General features: G+C 43.8%; 1 protein-coding gene across 1 annotated transcript in view; it reads left to right on the top strand.

The window, feature by feature from the left end:
- Positions 1–2,238: 2,238 nt before the first annotated feature.
- KITLG (KIT ligand) overlaps positions 2,239–15,020 on the top strand; it is an 89,426-nt gene continuing 76,644 nt past the window's right edge. Inside the window, exon 1 of the mRNA XM_035127402.2 lies at positions 2,239–2,509. Within this exon, the coding sequence (XP_034983293.2) occupies positions 2,495–2,509 (15 nt within the window). The 5' untranslated portion in view covers positions 2,239–2,494. The remainder of the gene's footprint in view (positions 2,510–15,020) is intronic.

The following is a 15,020-nucleotide window of genomic DNA, read 5'->3' as shown; positions in this document are numbered from 1 at the left end:
GAAATTTGAGGTGCCAAGGTCTGCCACTGCCCTATACTTTTGCAGACATGTCCTCAGGCATGTACACAGTTCCCGCTCCTTAACTGACCTGTGCAGTTCAGCTAGGAGGTTGTCATAAAATGATGAATCTGGTGACTAGGGAGGGAATGATCTGCCTCTCAGAGTGCTGGGTTGCATGGAGAAATGTAAACCTCTCTTCCCACTTCAGCACAGTGTTAAATTTATTTCTTAATGTTTTGCTGCACCCAAAATCAGTGGGTCCATAGACCATAATTTTCTTTTGGAGGGATGCCTAATCCTCCTCCCCCACCCCCACCCCAGGATACTGTTTAACACTCTTAGGAAAGGGCATTATAGGATAAGTGCTACAGGTTAAATAATCTTAAAAATGGGTTATGCACCTTTCAGAATGGCACACCTTCTCCAAGTATTGTTGGATGGTGATGTCCACCCACCTGCCATCTTAAGTGTGCCAATGGCTTTCAACACACCATTCATCACACACAAAGTAAATTCGTTGAAATGAAGGACTTTATTTCAATGGGTATACAGTCGTACCTTGGATCCCGAATGCCTTGGTCCTCAGACGTTTTGGCTCCCCGAACGCCGCAAACCTGGAAGTGAGTGTTCGGTTTTGTTAATGTTCTTTGGAACCAATGGGACTTCCATGACTTCTGATTGGCTGTCGTACCTTGGAAGTCAAACGGAATCCATTTTGGAAGTCCTTTCAACTTCCAAAATGTTCAGAAACCAAAGCGCAGCTTCCCGCAGCCAATCAGAAGCTGCGCTTCGGTTTCTGAACATTTCGGAAGTCGAAAGGACTTCCAAAACGGATTCCGTTCGACTTCCAAGGTACGACTGCATTTAAAGGGATGTCCATTGCTCAAACACACTTGAAAGAAAAAGAAGTGGTTGGGGGCATATTTAAGGCACTGCTCTCCCTTGAGAGCATTTTCACAGGGCGCTTAGATTTTTAACGGGGAACAGAAAGCGGAAGTGGACTCTTTGTCATACAAAGCCTTCTGGCCAATGCATATTTTTACATCCATATATCAAGCCTGACGTGTGAAATTGCCCTTACAATGAATGTGAGCCTCTGCTACTGATTTTGAACATGAGTCAATACTGTTAATGTGGGAAAGAAAGCCAACTACTTCCCATGGGGGTGGGGAATGAATTATTTCACCAGTATAAACCGTACACTGGAATCACACATGTAGGGACAACAGAGTTGTAAAAATGGCCTTATTGGAGCAGTGCATGTCAGCTGAATTGTCTTAAAAGTCTGCCCAGCAGCAGCTGGTGACCATTGGGTCTGGCGGGGTGGGAGGCAGGGATGCCAACAGTAGGCGGAGCCTGGGCCAATGACGGGCAGAACCAAACAATTCCTTCCTACTGAGTTCTGCAAGGTCAACACTGAGACCGAGGAGGAGAAAACTAATAGCCAGTGTCATTCGCTGGACCTTTTATTATGAGATAACAGAATCATAGAATTGTTGAGTTGGAAGGATCCCAAGGGTCATCTACTCCAACCCTCTACAGTGCAGGAATCACAACTAAAGCATCCCTGGCAGATAGACAGCCAACCTTGGCTTCAAAACTTCCAATGAGAGAGAGTCGGCCACCTTCTGAGGGAGTCCATTCCACCTTCCAACAGCAAGTTTTTCCTAATGTTTAGTCAGAATCTCCTTCATTGTATTTTGAATCCATTGATTCATCAGATGTACCCAAGGATCTTGTAATTGCCTCTTAATGTCTTCTGGGCCTCTTCCTCCTCTTCTCCAGATTTTATGGCAAATCTCAGATGGGAGCAGGGCAAAGAATAACACACACACGCACTACTGTATGTGCCATCAAGGGCCTTGTAATCGCCCAGAGCACTTGATCAATGTCAATCAACTGCTTCATGACTTATGACAGACCCTTATGCTGACAGGGAATGTGATGTGGAAGGAAACCCGCAGTGGGCTCCTTTAATCCACCTCTCCCTCCCGTCTCCACAACTTCCCTCCTTCCTTCCCTTCTTTCTTTTCTGCCCGCCTGGCAGGCAGACAGACAGCGCAAGCCTCCGTCTTGTAGCCTGGTGGCCTGATTCTGCTCTTGAGAGCTCCATCTCTCTGAAGTTCCCCAGGGCTTCCCCCGCCCTGGCAAAGAAAGCCTCGCAAGAAAGGCGTGTCCTTCTTGTCAGGATTGCTGCTGCGGGAGGCAGCTCGGAGCTATAAAAGCCCTGCTCAGAGGACGGCTTGGGCTTCACTCCCCGCCTCTGCTTGCTGCGAGAGCACCGAGGCCGTGCAGAGCCAAGCAGCGCCGCCGCCGCCGCCTGCGTGCCTGGGGGCAAAAGAGAAAGCGAGCGAGCGGGGACGCGCAGCCACCGAGGGCGCCGGGCAAGCCCAATGCGCGGACTAGGTGCCTTTGCAACATGCAGGAGCTACATATCAGCTAAACGGAGTTTGCACGCCGCTGCTGGGGCTGGATTGCAGCGCTCTCTTTCCTTATGAAGAAGGCACAAGTGAGTATCGCACGGGGGAAGTTCTGCGCTCTCGTGGTATATATTTTTGCACGGATAGGTGGCGGCGGCGGGGAGATGGTCTCCTCTCCGGATGACTCAGAAAAGAGCAATTGCTCAGGGAACTCGGAGAACCCGCTCTTAGGCCGGAGTAGCGCTGCCTTCCTTCCTCGGGCACTTGTCTCAACTGAGAGAGACCTGCCCGGGGCTGTCGGAGTGCATGCTGAATGCTGAGCTGACAGGCGTCTGAGTCTCGGGAGTGTAGCAGGAGCTTTTAACTTCCTGCACGTGGATTTGGGTGGCAGAGACATGGAAGTCGTCTCTGGGTTCCCAGCAGATGGGGGGGGGGTGCTGATGATGAGCTAGCCCTCTGCCAGGTTGCGCTGGCTCAGAAGCACTGCGTCCGTTGCTCGCCAAGGCGCCTTCCCCACGACAGCGCTGTTCCCGAGTTTCGCGCAGCTAGACGCTGCCCTTATCTGTTCCACCTTATCTGCACTGTCCTTTGTGCAATTTAGAGGGAAAGTTCCTTGCTGCACTGATAGGGCACTATTAATAGATGATGTATTACAGATGGTGTGAATAATGCACACACGAGATAAGCAGGTTGGCAAGCAGGCGCATAGAACCTGCCCTCACTGAAATTTTTGCTGGCAGAGAGACATGCTACTGCTTATTTCTGGCTTGCAGCAACTTCATTCAAACCTCCCGTTCTGTGCGCATCCCTTTCATGTACACTTGCATCTGTCACCACCAACACACTTCCACTTCTCTCTCCTTGCGCGGCCTTGCTTAATACATGGCTATGTGCATTTATTACAACCCTCTTCCATAATTGCTTCCCAAGTTGCGCCCAAGTGATGGGTAGTGTATCTTATATATGAGGCAGAAGGTGTTTGCAGAGAAAGGAACCAGAAAAAAATTGCTCTGAGATTTATTTTTAATTTTCATTGCTCATTGCAATAAACTGCTTAAAGTGTGACTTAAAGGGAATGGGTAGTGTGCAGAAGTTGTGTCTACTTTCCCTTACTATATGTGTGCATATGACACTCGGTTTTGTTTAACATTTTCACATAACTGGTTCTTTCCTTTCCCCACCCCCTTATCGAAAAGCTGTGCTTACTTTCCTGCCAACTTCCTTTGGCACCTGCTGCTCTCTTGGCTAATGCCATTTTAGGTCTTTCATGTGTATCTAATAGGGAAAAGGATGCAGTGGATGCAAGAAAGGGAATAAGGTGGGAGGGGGGAATCAGGAAAATTTACTTTGGTAGGTCAGCCCATTGGTTGCTCAAGAAGAGTGAAACAGGGAGGCTCTGTATTTTATGTGACACTTGGCACTTAATTTTGGGAGCCTGAGATCTTAGGCACCCTGAAAGATTTAATACCTATTGTAGGGTATTGCAAGGTAGATTGATCTCTGACCGTCTTTGTAGTACTGTAGTACTGGAAAGAAAATGTCCTACAAACTTTGACTGTTGGATGATTGGCCTTTAGTTGTCTGGTTTGCACCCAAAGTGCAGAGTTGGGCTATATGCTGCAAACTTCCAGGTGTCTGAATCTGCTTAGAAGTAAATAAGCACTCACAGGCTCTTCCAAAAGCTGGTTGCAATGTAATGAGGACAAGGGATTTGCTTTAAAAATAAAAAACTTTAAACAGCAATGCCGGCTGGATCTCGCCCCTAGACTAGAACTTGAGTCCTTTGGAAAAGTAAAGTTTATTTTTAATGTAATGTTAATGTTAACATTCCAGATTCCAGCAAAGCTGACATGGTAGATCTCAACCCATTAATCCGAGGAAGGAGGCAGTTAGCTTTGGTGCTCTGGGTCATATGGCTGAGCTCAGGAGTTCCTCACGGTGGCTTGTAGCACCGTTTCTGTCTTAGCAGAGAAGCATCCATCAGCCGCCACCAAACTCTCAGCCTGGAATTCAGTTTCAGGGATGTGGTCAGGATGAGAGTGGTATTTTTATTTTTGTCATTGGAAAAAATGGAGGGTGGGGGCCATTTGCCGAAAGATCTGTTCTCCTCTTGCTGAACAGTGTTAGATGTTAATCTAAGCCGAGAAGGGCAAAAACAAATGTCTGATTCCTTCGGAGAGATCAGGGTAGACGAGGCTTCAAGCAAGAAGAGGAAGTGCCTCTCCCCCTCTCCCCACTTTAGAAAAAGTAACATTCCACACTCAGGGCAAGTGGAAACTAATCTGGTGGTGATAGTCAAGCACACCTGATTTTCCCCTGCTCCCTTTGTGTCATGCAACAGAGTGCGAATGAAATGGATTAAACCAGAGGATGTTTTACCTGAGGTGGATGCAGGTTGGTGTTAGTAGGCACTCCTGCCTTTTGACCCGGGAGAGGGGGGATTGCACTGAATGACCTCTAGGTGGCTTCAGTGTGATGTAATCAGCCACTACATCATTCTACGTCAACCATTGTTTTATTCCTTTCATCTTGCTTCTGTAATATGCCCTATTGTTCCCCTCACATTTTCACCCAATAGCTTTTTGAAGAAGAAGAAGAAAAAAAGGGGGGGTGAGAGAAACAAGGTGGATAAGGAAGTTGCTTCTGCTTCAAGGTCTTTGCATTAGGAATTTGTATTAAATATTTCTGGTCAGATTTTCAGCTTGATTCCAAATGTCTTTTCTTGGAAGTAAGTCCTGCTGAGTTCAGTAGGACTTAGTTCAGGGGTCAGCAAACTTTTTCAGCAGGGTGCCGGTCCACTGTCCCTCAGACCTTGTGGGGGGAGGACTATATTTTTGGGGGGAGGGATGAACAAATTCCTGTGCCCCACAAATGCTTCGTATTGCAACCTAAGGCTATAATGCAAAGCGTGCTTGATGGGAATAAGTCCCACAGAACTCAGTGAGACCCGTGTGGCTTTAAAAATAAAGTTTTTGAGCAACTGGTATGACTTACACAGAAGATCACCAGTTTTGTTATTATTATGATTTTTAATCCTTAAAATTCATTATAGGACATATGCCAGATATGAACATGCTTATATATACAAATATGCGAGTATATCGTAATGTGGAAGTTTAATTCTTCTATTATGGTTAAGGGTACAGTTAGAAAAACAGATGCATATGAATAGAGTAGTTTGATGAAGAACTTCGTTTTAACAGCCTTGTTGTGTAGTTTGTGAATTCCCACACTTAAAGGAAAGAACCAAAGCAAGCTGGCACCACTTTTATCATATTGGAAAACACTTTTCATAACTGGGAACTGAGCATGTATGTACAAGATTTTATTATATGTTATTTATTACAAAAATGTCTTTGTAGTAATGCCTTTTATATTAACCATTAGGATTCAAACATTCAGCTACTCATTTACAGTAAGCACACTAATGTAAGCACATTGAAGGATTACTTGTGATAGGGTTTGCAGGATGATAAGCTTTAGTAAAATAAACACTAGTACAAGAAGAAGTAAATCGATACAGTTTTTACCCTGTCATTCAAAACATTAAAGTTCTCATAGTAATTATTGGAAACTTGTTTTAAGAAAGGGGGGGCAGGAGAGAATGAGTTTAGAAAATTTTGGACTTCCAAAAAAGCCCCTATTTTTAGAGTTGTGATTCTGCAGCTAATATATTGGGAGGTGTGTGTGTGTGTGTGTGTGTGTGTGTGTGTGTGTGTCTGTTTGAAAAAGACACTGCAGCAATTGCACCAAATGTATGTCAGGCATTGAAATATGAGGGATAATAATGAATTTGGTGATAACTGGCCAAAGCCTGTCAGAAATTTGACCTGTTGGCTAGACATGCAAACTTTAGGAGACCTTAGTAGTGGAAAAGAGCTAGAGGCAGAAAGAATACAGCTTTCTTTTGTTGAATGCGTACATTCATTGCCAGCAGTTATATGACCTTCAGGGCTTCTCAGCGAGGACAGTCCTGGTAGTGCAGCATTCTTGCTGTTGAAGAGGATCTTTGGAAATAAGCAGGCAGTGCAAACCATGCAAGAATATTTCCCGAAGGAGAGCAGAAATAAAGGGAAGATCATCATCATCATCATCATCATCATCATCATCATCATCATCATCATATCTTGCAAGACAAACCAAGACACCCATTTTCCCATACCACTTGAAGGACTTGTGCACTTGATTCAGAAGCCTTCTTAAAGGCCCAATTTTTGTGACAAAGCAGTCTTTGCTTGGGGAAATGAGGGCTGCACTCATAAAGGGTAGTCAGACTTACTGACCTGGGCTGGATCTAGACACGCCCAAGATCTGACTCAGCTTTTTGTTTAGTCGTCTTAGTCGTGTTCGACTCTCCATGACCCCATGAACCAGAGCATGCCTTGGAAACTCTCACTTTCTTCTCAAAGCTTCTCCTTTTTTTATGTCCATGGAGTTTTCCTGGCAAAATACTGGAGTGGTTTGCCAGTTCCTTCTCCAGGTGGATCACATTTAGTCTAAACTCACAGCTATGACCTGTCTGTCTTGGGTGGCCCTGCACGGCATAGCTCATAGCTTCTTGGAGTTATTCAAGCCCCTTTGCAACGACAAGGCAGTGATCCATGAAGGGGGTGTTTCAGCTAAACGTGTTGTAAACTCATACAGGGAAATCCAGTAGGGAAAGACGGGACTCCACAGCACCATCTGGTGTCACATTGTTATATCTCATATACAACACATATAAAACACTTTCTCTTTACCAATCTAGCTGAGTCCTTGTAGTACTGAAATGCCACTTTTCCCTCCTAATAGCCTAATAATAAAAAGAATACCAAAGACAATACCTGGGGGTGAGAGGTACCTGCTTGAGAATCAGAGGAGAAGGTTCAAAGATTTAATGATTATGCCCAGATGCAAAAGAGCTGAGCTAGAAATAAGCCTGAGTTTTGATTTCAGTTCCTATGTGAGCCAGAGTGAGACATCTTACTTTTGCAGGCATAATCCTAGACCAATAAAGTTAGAGCGTAATAGTAAATAAAAAAGCGTAATAGTAAATAAATGTGTCTTTAATCTGTGCTGAGGGAATTTTCCTTGGAATTCGTAGCTGCAAACAACCCTCCCACAGTTCAAGCTGGGATGACAGGGAGAGCCTTTCAGTGCAGGGGACTTCTTGCACCCCAACTGTCCACACAAAATCTGTGATCCTTTCTTTCTTTCTTTTCAAATATATTTATTATTTTATAACACACAAAGACAAAAAGAATTGACAAAATACCAAATTCCAAAAAAATACACAATACAAGATACAAAAAATATATAAAAATACAAAAGACGAAAAAGAAAAATTCCAAAACTTCAACTTGTATCAATTCTAATAACTGTGACTTCCTCATGTCCCTTCCAACTGCTCTACATTGTAAATCCTCTGTAGTATTTTCTTATACCTTATTCTTATACCTTATTTACCTTATAACTATTCTTTTTCTTATCTTATATCATAACACAACATCTCGCACTTACGATTTATTTATAACTACATCTCAATATCAATATTTATCTAAACACATGTTATTTCTACAACCTCCCTGTACCTCCTAAACTTCCATTAATTCTTTTCAATGATATGTTTATTTCTTAAATACACTTTGAATTTTTTCCAATCTTCTTCCACCGCTTCTTCCCTCTGGTCTCAGAGTGTCCTGGTTAACTCTGCCAGTTCCATAAATTTTATCATCTTCTTCTGCCATTCATCTATCGTTGGTAATTCTTCGTTCTTCCAATTCTTCGCTAATAATATTCGTGCTGCTGTTGTGGCATACAGAAAAAAATGTAACATCTTTCTTAGGTATTTCCTCTCTAACTATCCCAAGTAAGAACAAAATCTGTGATCCTTTCACAGGGTTCATTTCTTTTATAACTCCAGCCGAACTACGCTATCCTATTTAGGCACATGTTCTTGAAATGAGTGTTCTAACACCTTATGCAACATGTCAGTGGTGGCTAAGCCATGAAAGACCTGAGAGTCCTGTACTGGAAGCTTGTTGCTGTTGCGTGACTCAGCAATGCATGGATGGTGTTATTCCATCTTTATACAGTGCAACAGGGCAAGCTGTTATTCCATCCAGGAAGCCATCTCAGGAGTTGTACAACATAGGATGCATATGTTTAAACTGAGCATGCATTTAAAATTGGCACCTGCTACAAACAAAACATATAAAACCAGTTCACATTCTTTCTGTTGAATGCTGTGGGGCAATGCCACCATGAAAGAGAGGCAGAATAAAGATTATGTTGAAGGGGAGCTTCATTTCTGCACGTTGCTTCCATTTACTCGGCGTGTATTTTAAAAGCCTATCATTTTAATTAAACTGATGAATTTCTTATTTTAATAGGGCACTTAAGGGGTGTATCTGGCAAATAAAAAAGAATATTTTTGATCCAAAGTCTTTGTAATGACCGAAACTTGTATAAGTGTGAATATTAGTGCTTTTATTAGTTAAAGAACTCATTTGGAAATGAACTGAAGAACTGCTGGAGGGGATGTGTATGGGGAGCATAGAGATGTAATCTTCATTGAATAATTGATTTTAAAACTGCAAGCATCCACAGGTTGTAATTCTCAAGCTACTCATTTTGGCATTGATCCACGAAGGCCATCAGGTCTGCTTCTAAGAAACTAGTTGGAGATCTGCAACCAAGGTTTCTTAAAACATGAGTTATACTGGCTAAAATGCTTTCCTGGCTGCTTAGATTAACCTCTAAGGTATGTGGGGAAGATAGGAGCTGAACCACAATAGTTTTAGTGGGAAGACGCTACTGTTGCAAAATACAGTTTATAAGTGATTTGATGTGAGTAACTTCCGTTCTATCACGTTTAAAGAGTTTGTCTGCACTACTGGAATCATTTCTGTGGCTTTAGCGTGCAAGGGTCACAGCTCATTTTTCTGTGTCTTGTCTTTTCATGTATCCTACCGAGGCTCTCCTCTGACTCCTTTTTGGGATATACAGTGTGGTATTCAATGCTGAGGGACCCAGGTGGCACTGTGGGTTAAACCACAGAGTCTAGGACTTGCTGATCAGAAGGTCGGCAGTTCGAATCCCTGCAACGGGGTGAGCTCCCATTGCTCGGTCCCAGCTCCTGCCCACCTAGCAGTTCGAAAGCACATCAAAGTGCAAATAGATAAATAGGGACCGCTCTGGCGGGAAGGTAAACGACATTTCCGTGCGCTGCTCTGGTTCCCCAGAAGCAGCTTTGTCATGCTGGCCACATGACCCAGAAGCCGTCTGCGAACAAACACCGGCTCCCTCGGCCTATAGAGCAAGATGAGCACCGCAACCCCAGAGTCGGACACAACTGGACCTGATGGTCAGGGGCCCCTTTACCTTTACCTTTATTCAATGCTAGTCCCACTCAAACTATACTCATTGATGTTAATGGACACGACTAACTTGGGTTCGTTCATTTCAGTGGGTCTGCTTTGTGTTGGACTTAGTTGCATACAACCTTTGCATGAGAGTAACTTGGTCTATCTTCAGGCATGCTGGATAGAAGCTTCTTGGCTATTTCATACCTAAATCCGGTTCAGTGAAAAGCAGTGTGTGGAGGGAAACCAGGAAAACAGAAGGTGGGACAGAGCTGAGACACCTTGCATTCTATCATCTTGTGTGTGGGGAGAGTGGACAAAGGTGTTAAAAGGACAACAAACTCCTACAGTGGTAAATGCTTTTCCATTGGATTAATACAAAATCCATATAGCAGACTCAAAACTTGCACAGTGGTTATGTTCCAGGGGTGGTGCATAAAGCCGAAAGTATAGTCAAAAGAACCCTGGAATTGCCCCCCTGCAGGGATCTCTCCATTTCTGAAGCTGGTACACTGAGCATGCCTTGCTGCTCCTACCTCACCCCAAGGTGGAGAACTTTAAAGGTCTCCGCTTTGCTTCCTGGGCTCTGGGAAGCTCTCATGCAGACTGTGGAAGGCTCATGCGAGATGACCCTGTGAGATCTCGTGAGAGCTTCCCAGAGCCCAGGAAGCAAGGTGGAGAGCCTAAAAGATCTTCCTGTGCCTTGCATGCATTTAATTTGTGCAATGTCAGCTGGCCAGCCTCCAACCACGTAAATCTGCAATTGAACATGTTAAATAAGTTGTGAGTCAGCCGTACATATTTTGTAGTGACCTACAGTGGTTAGGTAAATGCTCGCTCTCTCTCTCTCTCTCTCTCTCTCTCTCTCTCTCTCATGATTGGGGATGCGGGACATGGAAGTTTATAAAATGATGCATGGCTTGAAGAAAGAGAAGGCTTTCTTCCTCTCTCATATAATGCTAGAACCTGGGATCATCCAACAAAGTGGAACAAGGGAGCATTCAAGACAGACACAAGGATGTATTTACACACAGGGCAGAGTTAACTTCTGGAAGTTGCTGCTCAGGATATGGCATCTGCTACCTACATAGATGGCTTTTTATAAGGGAACGAGAAAAAAGTGTGTGCAACAATGGCATACAATGCACTTCAGAGGGAAGTGTTCCTATTACTCTGGGATAGCATGGAGGGTGGCAACTGAGTAACCTGAGATATGAACAAACAGTAGTTGAGGTGGACATCAACATCTAGGTAGAGGCTGTAAATGCAAGGCTAAACAAGATTCCAAGAGTGTGCTATTGATGGCTCTTTCTGGATATTTGTGACAGGGTGAGGTTTTTTGGTTTTTGGTTTATCCAGTAATTCCCCAAATTCTGAGTCAACTCCTAGAATTGGGTCAGGCTCATCAGTTTGCTGGGAAAGAGAGGGCAAAAGAAATGGTACATTTGCTCTGTTGGCTTAATTTAACTTGGGGACATTGGTAAATTGCTTATGTAAACCACTTAAGGTTTTTAAATTATTAAATCTAGTGGTGTAAAAATTTCATAAATGAACAAACAGGATCAAGTTGGCACTGCCTTTTTTTAAATAATTGGTTTAGAAGGAGAAGAGGACAGGTGTTGCCAACTGGGTTGAATAGTCTTCCATTATTCTTCCAAATAACCTACAGAGGTTCATCCCAGCTTCTGCACTTGGGCCCTGTTTGCAGACTTCCCATGGGCATCTGGCAGGCCTTTGTGAGAACCGGATGCTGAACTAGATGAGCCTTTGGCCGGATCCAGCAGGGATCTTTTTTATGTTCATCTGCTGGGCATCCAGAGGAGGGCCTTCTTTGCTGGTGGTGCTACCATGTGGAATGCTGTCCCTGTTGAGATCAGCCAGACACCAACAGTGCTGTGTTGCTACGATGCAAACCAGTTTAGTATTTCTTTGTAAACGAGAAGTGGTTTAAGAATTATTTCAATCTATCCATCAATAAAATTCCCTTAATGGCAAAGATCAGAGCAAAGGTTTGCACTGAAGGTTGGGAGATGGGAAATCCCAAAGTGATAAGCTGTAGAGCAGAGTGACCAACTCACAAATTGGAGGGGCTCCTAATAAAATTTCACTGAGACTCAAAGACTCTTATCTATTTGGTGGCAGTTGGTAGAAAGGCAATTGTAAAATAAAAGCCTGTTCATTTGGCCCCTTGGGTATGTTGAGCACATGAAAGCCGGGGGTCTGTGTCATATACCGGTACAGTATATGACATATGCACATAGGTTGTGTGCCTGCACAATTGGGAAAACAGTCAGGCAAACCAATTTATTTTCATCTACGTGTCCACTTTTATTTATTTATTTAACTGTGTTTATGTGGCTCCCCTATAGCAGGATTTCTCTGGGCAACTCCTGATCACATATATACATTGGAAGTCAATATTCAGATGGATGGATGGATGAATCTGTAGCCCTGGTGAAAAGTTAGTGAATGCCTGGTGGTCATGAGAGCACTTGGGATGCATTCAGGTTCACAAAACATCTGTAGGGCATCACATTGATTATCCTCAGTATAGACTAGGCATCCCCAGACTTTGGCCCTCCAGATGTTTTGGACTACAATTCCCATCTTCCCCGACCACTGGTCCTGTTAGCTAGGGATCATGGGAATTGTAGGCCAAAACATCTGGAGGGCTGCAGTTTGGGGATGCCTGGTGTAGGCTGTAGAGAGTATTTGGCACAGGATGTTTTCCCTTGGCTGCATAGATTTGAGTGTCCTCACATTTGTGGAACAAACCTATCACACACACACACACACACACACACACACTTTCCTCACCTCCACTTACGGATGAAAGGAGACAACATTGTGTAGCAGAAATATGCACATACAAATCCTATGAACATACAGTTTGAGCACACATAAGGATTTCACAAATAGCCAGGTGAGCACATCTTGGTTGGGGGAAGGACTTGCTGCAACAAGCCTCCTCATCTCTTCCCCACATCATGTGTGTCCACTGTATAAGTGTTGTGTTCTTGCATATTTTCTTTTAGTAAGAAAGCTAACGATGCTCAAGTCATTTGTTTTCAAAGCAGCAAGTGTGTATTCAAACCATGCTCCTTTCACTAACAGTGCAATCTTACGCATAACTATGTAAGTCCCAATTTGTAGACATGCATAGTAGGATTTAACTCTTTGACTATTATTTCTGACTTAGTCATATCCAAAACTCGGCCCTCCAGATGTTTCGGGACTACAATTCCCACCATCCCTGACCAGTGGTCCTGTTAGCTAGGGATGATGGGAGTTGTAGTCCAAAAACATCTGGAGGGCCGAGTTTGGGAATGCCTGCCAAAGACAAAGAAACAAAGAAATAAATTTGGATTTTTATCTTTTTAAAGAATTTGTTCTTTTAGATTAAATAGATTTTTAAGGAGGGGGGGACCTTAATTTTCCCCAAACCACCATTTAATGTGCCAAAAATATTGATGGTAATGAAATGCTAAGCTGATGAATGACCATTGTTGTGCTTATGGATGTATTAATGGATTTGTGTGAGTTTTCCTGCCATGTCTGGCTTTTCCTGACATCACTTTTCTCTCTCCAAATCCTTCCTCATGTTTCCCACCCTGCTGCGCTGCTCCTTGCCATGGAGACTCACACTAATACTTCTAGAAATTGTATCTCCTCAGGGATGTTCCTGCCGACCTTGTTTATACTCTGAACATCCCTAGATTTTTTTTTTCTGTTTGACCGACACCTAGATTAGGAATTGTAAATGAAATTACATTGTGTGAAAACAGCAATTTCTTGTGGTTTGAAGGATTGCGTTTGAAGCTTAATAGAAGAGAGCCCAGGGTGCCATTGGTAAACAGATGTTCAGGTTTATTGAAAGGTTTGCAACAGAATAAAGCTGAGATGAGAACAGTTGTAGCACATTGTGTAAAAAGGAACTGACCTGTGAAAATTCTAAAACACTGTTGGGGGGAAAGGAATGACTTTATTCATTACTCTGCTGTATATCTAACTGAGAATATTTTTTTTTAAAGTTCCGCTGATCTAATATTTTTTACAGTAGCATCTGGTGCATATCAGCAGTTGACCGTGTGTAGTCATCACATTTGTATCCCTGCCTCACCTAGAAGGAATGCAAGGTGGCACACAACAATTTCCCCCACAACAATTCTCCCAGGTGTTGTTTCTTTAGCACACCACCCTCTTAAAAATATATATATTCCACTTTGGTAATATAAGAACTGCCATGTGTCTCTCTGCATGGAATCACAGAGAACTGCTGACTGGCAGTACAGTGGTACCTTGGTTATTTAACGCCTTGGCTCCTGAACAAATTGGCTCCCGAACGCTGCAAACCCAGAAGCGAGTGTTCCAGCTTGCAAACGTTTTTTGGGAAGCCAAACATCCGATGCGCTTTCTGATTGAGTGCAGGAAGCTCCTGCAGCCAATAGGAAGCTGCGCCTTGGTTTTCGAATGGTTCCGGGAGTCAAACGGCCTCCCGGAATGGATTAGGTTCGACAGGCAAGGTACCACTGTATAAGCCATGATGGGGAGATTCTGGCTTGGGTTCAGACGCATTCCTGCTGCCCCCAGAAATCTCTCCAGGTCACACCTTCACCACCCTTCTCAAGTGCTGTTTGCATGGCTAGAATGTTTCCTTCAACCATATCAGTGGCTTGGTCTTTCCCAGATGGAGACACGTTGGTCTTTTCTTTTCATACAACCATTAAGTTGGTTTTTTGAGGGAGAGGGAAGACATGGCATTTGGGAAGGATCTCAATGTCTGGCTGCTGTCCTCACATGTTAATGAGTTACCTGTGAGTAATAGGGCTCATTGGCTTGTTCCTGCCAACCTAGCAGTTCGAAAGCACGTCAAAATGCAAGTAGATAAATAGGAACCGCTACAGCGGGAAGGTAAACGGCGTTTCCGTGTGCTACTCTGGTTTTCCAGAAACGGCTTTGTCATGCTGGCCACATGACCTGGAAGCTATACGCCGGCTCCCTCGGCCAATAATGCGAGATGAGCGCGCAACCCCGGAGTCGGTCACGACTGGACCTAATGGTCAGGGGTCCCTTTACCTTTACCTAATAGGGCTTGTATGTCCCAACATTTGAAATAGTGAGATCAGTTGCGTTTCTGCAGTAAGGTTCCAGTTAGCAAAAGAACACTGGAGCACTGACAGTCCTTGACTCAATCAATGGGTTGGTTTGGAACTAACGGCAAACCATATTTGACCTTTTATGAGAACAGGTTTCACAG

This window comes from Zootoca vivipara, chromosome 10, assembly GCF_963506605.1.
Source record: "Zootoca vivipara chromosome 10, rZooViv1.1, whole genome shotgun sequence".
NCBI classification, from domain to species: domain Eukaryota; kingdom Metazoa; phylum Chordata; class Lepidosauria; order Squamata; family Lacertidae; genus Zootoca; species Zootoca vivipara.
Note: the sequence above shows the minus strand (reverse complement) of the source record. Positions and strands in the feature narration are given on the sequence as shown.